Raw genomic sequence first — 8,986 nt, forward strand, 5'->3', positions numbered from 1 at the left:
TGTAAGATTCATCCCAAAGACTGAAAACAATACGAACACACCAGGAAAAACTCTTGTCTGGAAAACGGGACATGAAAATTAAACCAAAGGCAGAAGAAGACAGGTTTCCACTTTGGGGTCAGGAGCTCCAGCAGCACGCATCGCAGCCAGCGCGTTCCGGAGACCGAAGAGTGGGTGGGAACCCGCGACCCTGTCCTCCCCGCAGCCAGCCCGGGCGAGCGCCACCGAGCGCGGACCTCCCGCGCACCTCCGGCGCCTAGAGCGGCCTCGCCGGACCGCCGGGCGGCGCACTTCCGGCTGCGCGTCGCCACTCGCGCACTGCTGGGCCTCGGAGCCGGCCTGCGCCTCCCTCGGCTCCGGCGGGCCTCAGGGAGAGGGTGAGTGGGGCAGGACGCCCGAGGGGGGCGGGCGCGCTTCCTCGGAGCTCACAGGCCCGCGGGGCGGGCGCAGAGGTCCCGGGAGCGCCCGACAGCGAGGACGCGCCGCGCGGTGCCCCGGGCTCGCGGTGGCCACAGGCCGGGCCACTCAATCTCCGGCCCACGCAGCTCCGAAGTGAGGGGCGGCGGTGTCATCCGCCTGCAGCCTTGACCGGGAGCTGGCAGTCTGGAAACTGAGGAGCGCCGGTCTCCACTAGTCCCTCAGGTCCTGTGGGATGTCCCCACGGTCAGCAGAGATTGTGATCTGCAGTCAGGCCTGAGGTGACAAGTGACAGCATTGTCAAGACTGAAATTGCGCACTATCTCGAACGTGGATCCCGGTCTTGAGAAAGCGAGCGAGCAACTGCTTTTTGGCCAAGAAGGCAGGGACTGAACGTGGTTTGCTCACTTTAAATTCCTAATTCCCCGAGCGATGCATGTCACAAAACATACACCGTTGCTTAAATAGTTGCTCTTTGCCAGCTGACCTACTGGGAGGCTTTTGATTATTTAGTCAATTTTTAAAGGCCTTTTATTCGGGGAAAATCTCAAGCATACACGGGGAAAAAAATTCCCAATTCATGATCAGGCTAGTTTGACCCCATTACCTTCTTTCCCCGCTGTTGTTTTAAAGTGATTATGAAATCTACTACTCCATATGGTAAAAGCTTGTCTATAAGACACAATGGCTGGTTTTTGATCATAAAATCAGTCTTGTTAGCATTTCCTACTATCTATTATCTAACTAGTGTTTACATTCTCCCTGCTTTCTCTTCCCCTATCAGTTTATCCAGATCAGGAACCAAACAAGCTACACATTCTACAGTAATACCTCTTGTCTCTTGCTCTCCCGATCGCCTCTAATTTTTTTAACCCCTTGTATTTTACTAGCTGAAACGCCAATTCGCGTGTCCTACATGATTTTTTCCTACAGCCCGCACACTGCCTTTTCTATCTCTGGGATTCTTCAAAGAACTGGTCTTTAGCCTTTTCTGGTTCTGGCCCTACTTTCTGGCAAGAAAACGTCATGGAAGCCAACTGTGTATTTCATACTGCACCATCGGGAGTTAAATAAGATCTTGCTCCTCTTTATAGACCTTTACCACAGGTAACCAGATGATTGGCCAAGGACTCAGAGAGAGGGATGCCAGCTAACAACCACAGCGGGACACTTGTCACCTTGTGGCCACATCTAATGACATAATGGAGCTTGACAGTGACCATTAGTAGATGTTGGCATCAGGAAAGGAGATATTCTAGCACCGAGTCAGGTCTATTGGAAACCCCTGATGCCATTTCGAGCTTCTGGAGCAGTGTGTGTGTGTGTGTGTGTGTGTGTGTGTGTGTGAAGGTGGAGTGTAGATGAATCAAGGTTTGAAGCTTTGTGAATACTCTGTCAATGTATTGTACTGACATTTCTAATTCTGTATGTGTTTGAAATGTTTCCTTCTGTTTGTTTGTTGTTTTGTTTTTTGTTTCAAGATAGTTTCTTTAGCCCAGGTTGGCCCTCAGACTCTCAGTTCCTCTACTTTAGCCTCTCCCCCACCCCATCCTAGGATCTGAGGTATTCACCACCACATCCAGTTGAATTTTGTGGGTGTGCATGTGTATGAATGTGTGTGTAAATGCGCATGGATACCAGAAGTCAGCGTCGCACGGCTTCCACACTACTCTCCACCTTAAGTTTTTGAGACAAGGTCTTTTCGTTCACAGATTGTCTAACCTGGTTAGCCAGTGAGTTCCGGGGATCTGCTTGTCCACTTCTGCCAGGCCTAGGGTTATATCCGCACCCGACCGGACCCCGGTCTGTACGTGAGCACTGGGGAGCTGAACGAAACTCCTTTTGAGTGAGGCACGTTACTGGGCTGAGCTAGCTCCCTAGCCTCTGGAATTTTCAGTTTGGGTTTGTTTGGGTATTTGAGGCAGGTCCTTTCTATTAGCCTTAGGTGGCCTGGAGTGTAGACCAGGTTGGTGTTGAATTTACAGAGATCTGCCTGTCTGTGTCTTCTGAGAGTTGTGATTAAAGGCATATGGTACCATGCCCCACCTAAAACAAAACAAAGCAGACCGACCACATTTTGTTTTAAATGTTCACTAATAATTTCAAGTTAGGTCCCTTGGGTTACAGTTTTCTAAGAAGGAGTTCGTGTTCATTTGTTTGTTTGTCTGTTCACTGGGCTGGTTTGAGAGTATCTCATGGAGCTGAGTCTGGCCTTAAAATTACTACGTAGCCAAAGCTGGCTTGTTTTGTTCTCCTGGGTCCTCCTGTCCACCTTCTGAGCGAGGGGATCACAGGTGTGCACCTCCTAGCACGCTTTACTAAATAGTTCTCCCACGTGACTCGGTGTCAGCGTACAGGGGAAGCACACTCTCAGACTGAACATGCACCGTTCTCACAGGATCTCCTATTTAATATTTCTAGGATCGGACCTAATCGTTGGCGGTTTAAAGCACCCTGGCTAATTCTGATGCGCCCCAACAACTTGTCTAGATCATTATTCGTTAGGGATTACCCAGTGATTAATAAAGCAGGGGCAGAAGACTCAGATGGAGAGATTAGGAAGTATTATCCGGGAATGAAAATGCCCAGCCAGGAGCCCTGACTTGAGATTTACTTCAGGTCTGGTGACATGGATTCATAGCTAAGCTGCCATGTGTATGTCGTCTGTCTTTTGACTCATCTTTTTCTGTAGGTCATAGCATTGCTCTTGACAAGGCAGAGGCACACTGAGAACAGCTCTTTGCCCAGTTCTACAGACCTGTAAAGAAGCGCATTGTCTTCATCAGTTTCTGTTGCCAGTTTTTCAGCGGAGTGGCAAACAACATGGACCAGGTTCCCGTAACAATTACATCTCGTTCTTCCTTCTGTGTCTTACTAGCTTTTAAGTTAACTTTCTACTGTTTATCTCTACCTCGTGAAAAGTGCAAAACAGTAAGGAGGTAATTCAGTAAGCCTGTGTGTGCACTCTAAACTTGTAATTGTCAAAAAGTAAGTGTGATCTAGAGGCAGAAATGTGGAGTAGCTCAGGGAAGGGGTGCTAAAGTAGCCTTAATGCTTGCCTGTAGATAATTACCTTGTGAGAGATGGGTGTGAAAGGTGAAGTGAGCGGGGGAGCCCTCACCCCAAATGGAAAGGAAAACTAAATGACTGTAGTCATAAGAGCATATTTGTCCTTTTGATACTGTAAAACATCATCACTGTTAAATTCACATCAGAAATAAATAAGACATTGTTCATTACAACTGAAAACAGTCCAAAGATTTAAGTTAGCAGATGTTCTCCTGTTTATCCTCCCAGCATTCTAGAGACCCAGGAGGCCGACCATATTAATAATATATTGTACACCCTCAAACCACACTGTCTCATGTAAGTGTGGGGGCCTCAGGCATTGTTCTAAAAAATGAGGTTACACTGTGACCAAGTATAATTTTTCTCATTGTTATTCTTGTAGTTACAGAGCACACTGTTTATTACCTATAAAATAATATAATTTAATAGATAATTAACATTAAGAACATAAACTGTCATTTTTCCTGTTGACATAACTGTAAATTGTTTCTATATTTTAGCCCACCCAAAAGCACCATAGTAAGCATTATTGTACAGAATTTTATTTCTATAGGCCAGATTCCAGAAAACGAGAGTGCTGGGAATTGTAATCAACAGAGTCATTACTGGTAATATTTATTGTCAACTATTCTCCCACAGAGTAATAGCAACTCACCCCCCCGCCATTGTGATTTGTGACTACACCCATCCCCCATTCCCCATCATTCCAGCTTTGGCGAGCTAGCTTTGGCGAGCATTCCCCATCATTCCAGCTAGCTTTGGCTAGCATTGCTCGATTGATGTGTGGGAAATCGAGTCTCTGTTCAGTTTGCATTTCTACTGGGGGCGAGCACTTTTCATGCTTACTTGTATTTTGAATGTACTCTGTGATCGGTGTGTATCCTCTTTATTTTTCCCTATGTCAGTACTTTTCATTAAATGGATTTCCATAAGATAAAGTTAATATTTTATTTTATTTACTATTGTGTGTGTATGTGTGCACATGAACTGGAAGGGGCACTGTGGAGGTCAGAAGACAGCTTGTGAGAGTTGATTCTCTCTTCACCATGTGCATTCTAGGGACTGAACCCAACTCCTAGGCGGGGCTACAAGCTCCCTTACTCCGTGAAGTACAACACCACACAGCCATTTAACCTCTTAAAAACAATTTCTCCTTTCTTTAATTGAAATTTTGAGAATTTCATACACAAGAACTGTATTTACAGTATTTCCACCCTCCCTGTCCACTCTTTCACATTCATATATATATATGTATATATATAATATATATATGCACACATATATACATATATACAAGTGTATACATGTATATACGGCATAAGGAATCCATTTGTGTTGCTCATGTGTACAGCCATTTAGGGCTGACCAGTTGGGACTGGATAAGTAGTGGTGGCAGGAGCCCTGATTAGATTAAGTCCAGAGTAAATGTGCTGTGGACATGGCACAGCCACGTCATGGACCCTGTCCTCAGACTCACAGGAAAATGGCAAAGCGTGCCCCTCCCCACCTAGGAGGAGGCTCAGAGAGAGTCAAGAATGACTGTTGACCGTGCAGAAGAGGTCTTCCGTAGCAGCAGCCCCTTTATCCTGAAGACTGCTCTACAGAGACCACAGTTATGAGCTTAGCCTCCTCAGTCCAGCACTGCACCACAAACCCTGCCTCTTGTTCAGCTGTGTGCAACAGTCCTCTCTGGTCAGCTCTCTACATAACCTCCTGGGTTTGTCCATCAGAGAGCTCAGTCCACCAACTCCAGATTCTGTGTAGTCTGTGTGCGTTTGCCTTCCCTCCGTTCCCTTGCCGCCCCAGTCACATCCCTTCCTGGACCCATGCAGGACAGAGCAGATAATCTACCGGGTGGCATGTCTCTGGAGAAAACCGGTTACCCTTCCCTAAGCACCCACTGGCTGTCGCTCCTCATCTAGGGGTGAGACTGCTTATTGCAGGCTGTGTTGAGGCAGCGTACTATTGAGACTTCTGTCACGATTAGAAGGCTCGCACCAGCAGCGGGCACTGCTCCTTTTGACATCTTCCCTCAGCCTTGCAGGTGTTTACCTTTTTTTCTGTGATTTCACTGAGTTTTGATACACAGATGTTACCAAATGCTGTACCAGGCAGTAGATGAGTTCATTTTTAAAATTCAGAGTTTCTTGTCCTTTGCAAGGAAGTCCTTCCACTCCCTAGTTATATCAACATTCTCCTGATTCTCTCCCCTCGCGGTGGGGACGGAACCAGAGCATCGTGCACATTAGGCAAAGGCTCACCTATTGAGCTGTATTCCCAGCACTAATGTTTAGGACATCTTTTTTCAGGTTTTTTTGTATTCATATTTCTAACTCACATGGAACTGGTTATTCATAGGTTTCAGCTGGCCCTCATTGTTGCATGTGACACACACCTCCCATCACAGACACAGATCAGAGGTGGCACAGTGCCTAGGTCTAGTGAGAACAGTGCCAGGAGTTGGCAGACATCTGCACATTGACCAGGTCGCAGATCACTGGAAAGAGATGAGCCGCAGCTGGAGGTATACTCACGGCAGAGCACTTCTGTCTGTGCACGGGGCCCCATGTTCGGCCTCAGGACTTGGGGGGAGAAGGGCAGAGGCAAACTGACCAACCACGAACTCTGTCTTCAAGTGAAACACACCATTTGCTGTAAAATATCAACACTGCTATACGGTACCCTGGTCCTTCCCAGGTATCAGTTGGCCACCACTTGGTAAGCATGATCGTACTATGTCTTGTTTAGATCCTTAGCCAAAACTAAACCCAGATGGGGCTTACTGTTTATTAGAGTTTAAAAAAGTGAATTAGCCTCTCACCCTGTACTTTCGCATTTTTCCTGGACTAAGTAGCATTAGTCTGGTGAGTTGGGGAGCCAGTATTGACAGCTATAAACAAATGCTATCTGTGTTAGGAACCCCTGCTCATCCCCTGCACAAGCTGGGAAACCCCTCGTACCCTCCTTCCCCCAACCCTTTCTGTACAGAGAAAACTCCATGTCATTACCCCTTGTCTCTGAGTTTCCCAAAGCTCAGAGTGCCCACCTGGGGGATTCAGTTTTTGATTACGTATGGACACCATCCCAGGTCCCGGCTGGCACACCATCGCCCCTCACCTAAGCTCTATGAAACCCCCTTGCTTTAGCCGGGTCGTGGACTTCCCTGACCTCCACCTGTGAGATAGTGAACCTTCTAGAGAGAGCTGTCTCTCAATAAACCTGCCTTTATGCTTCTGATTTGACTTCAGCTGGTTCATTTCATTGGTAGAGAAACCTATTAATTTGAATTCTTGTGATTGTGTGTGCCGATATAGAATGTTTCTTTGCCTGTATGTGTGGTGCCTGTATGTGGTCACAGCCAGAGCTTTGTTCATTGCTGTGTAAGCACTTCACCAGGATTATATCTCCATATGATGACATTTCTATATCATGACATATAGAATAGTTTTACTTCCTTAAAAATGTGCTTCCCTGAAGGACGGTGGAAGTGAACGCCTTTAATTCCGGTACCTGAGAGTCAGAGGCAGATGGATCTCAGCCTGGACTACAGAGATAGTTCAGTACATTCATGGTTACACAAGAAACCCTGTCTTCAGAAAACAAAAACCAAAGGAAAAAATTATTTTCCCATTAATTCTTCTCTCCCTTGCAACACTGGCAAACACTCATCGTTCTTCTTTCTCTGTAGTTTGCCTTTTAGAGACTGTCATAGGGTTGGAATTCAACTACAGTGTTTTACCTGTAATGCCAGGGATTAAGCCCAGGGCCTTGTACATGCTGGGCAGGAGTTCTACCACTGAGCGTTTGTGCGTGTGTGTGTGTGTGTGTGTGTGTGACAGAGAGAGAGTGTGTGTATGTGTGGGTGAGTTTGTGTGTGTGTGTGTGAGTGTGTGTGTGTGTGTGTGAGTGTGTGTGTGTGTGTGTGTGTGTGTGTGTGTGTGTGTGAGTGTGAGTGTGTGTGAGTGTGTGTGTGTATGTGTGTGTGTTTTTGTGTATACACGCGCGAACGCAGTTTGGTGACTTGTAGTTTTAGCTAGTTAAGACCATGGCTGGAGTATGGCTCAGTGGTAGAGTACCGGCACTGTTTGAAAACACCAAACAAATTGTTATCCCATGGCAGAAGCAGGTATCGCTCCATGCAGGGCACATGTTCAGCAAATAGGAAGATCCAGGTTCTATCCCCAGCACCCAAGAACCAACCACCCACAGAAAATCTCAGAGGAGCAGGCTTTTGTGCGGTGATTTTCCAATGACCCCCAGTGATGTTTCTGTTGCAGGGTGGAAGATGTCTATGGATGTGACCTTTCTTGGGACAGGAGCAGCATACCCGTCGCCCACCCGGGGCGCCTCTGCCGTGGTTCTTCGGTGTGAGGGCGAGTGCTGGCTCTTCGACTGTGGGGAGGGCACACAGACCCAGCTTATGAAAAGCCAGCTTAAAGCAGGTTAGTGTGCATCCAGCTCCCCGGGAGTGTCCTCTGTTATGTGGCATGCTCTCGGCTGTCAGGAAGCTGCTGTTAAGTTACAGGCCCAAAGCTACATCCACTTCATAACTAGAACTCTGACTTGGAAGAGCGCCAAGCACCCAGCAGAGCTTGCTGGACACCTTCATGGACACCTTTACTTGGTTTTCACTCACCCTGTGTCAAGAGCAGGATTGATGGAGGCCCGGGCATGCAGGATGAGGAGAGATACAGCCGGTGTAGCAGATGGACCCTGCCCTAAAGGGTGTGTTGGCTGCATTTGTCTCCACCAGGAAATGATGTCCTGGGAGAATGCAAAGGGCAGTAGTAGGTGGTCAGGGAGGAGGATACTTCCTCTTGCTATTCAGTAGCCATCTTGCCATCTCAGACAAGTTGATCTGCAGGTTGCTGAGAGAGGAAAAGTAATTCCTAGCCTGGGAGAATTGAAGTCCAGCCTGAGGGAATGGAGTAGTCATCCAAGACCAGCACCCAGAGGGTGAATCCAGTGGTGAAAAGTCTGACTAGATTCAGGCAGACCTGGGATTTAGACCCAGCTGTAGCTCAGGCTAGACCTTAGCAGATCAGCCAGCTTAAATATGTTTCTTGTCTCAAAGAGCAGGATTACAAACTCTGCCTAAAAGAGTTGTTATAAAGCAGGTGTGTGGAAGTTGCTGGGAATCCTAGCACTCAGCAAGCAGAAAGGATTGTGGGTTAGAGGTCAGCCTGAGCTACACAGGGAGAGCCTGTCTCAAAAAAGACTGCCAAAGGAAATATAATATATATTATATATATATTTCTATTTCTCTCTCTTTCTCTCTCCACATAGACACACGCGCGCGCGCACACACATACACACACACACACACACACACACACACACACACATCCTACATGGCTGCTTCCGTGGCATCATTTAAATCTTTAAAAATAATTTTTATTAACATATCAATTATTATGTTTTCATCATTTAAATCTCATCTAAAAGACTGTTTTCATAGCGACATTGGTATCTGGAACTATGTTATTTATGTAGTTCGTTT

General features: G+C 46.8%; 1 protein-coding gene across 1 annotated transcript in view; it reads left to right on the top strand.

Moving 5' to 3' along the window:
• The first annotated feature begins 298 nt into the window (after nt 1-298).
• Nucleotides 299-8,986, top strand: part of Elac1 (elaC ribonuclease Z 1) — a 16,307-nt gene continuing 7,619 nt past the window's right edge. Inside the window, exons 1-2 of the mRNA XM_032885707.1 lie at nt 299-377; nt 7,764-7,928. Coding sequence (XP_032741598.1) covers nt 7,772-7,928 — 157 coding nt within the window. The 5' untranslated portion in view covers nt 299-377; nt 7,764-7,771. The remainder of the gene's footprint in view (nt 378-7,763; nt 7,929-8,986) is intronic.

This window comes from Rattus rattus, chromosome 15 (assembly GCF_011064425.1).
Source record: "Rattus rattus isolate New Zealand chromosome 15, Rrattus_CSIRO_v1, whole genome shotgun sequence".
NCBI classification, from domain to species: Eukaryota; Metazoa; Chordata; class Mammalia; order Rodentia; family Muridae; genus Rattus; species Rattus rattus.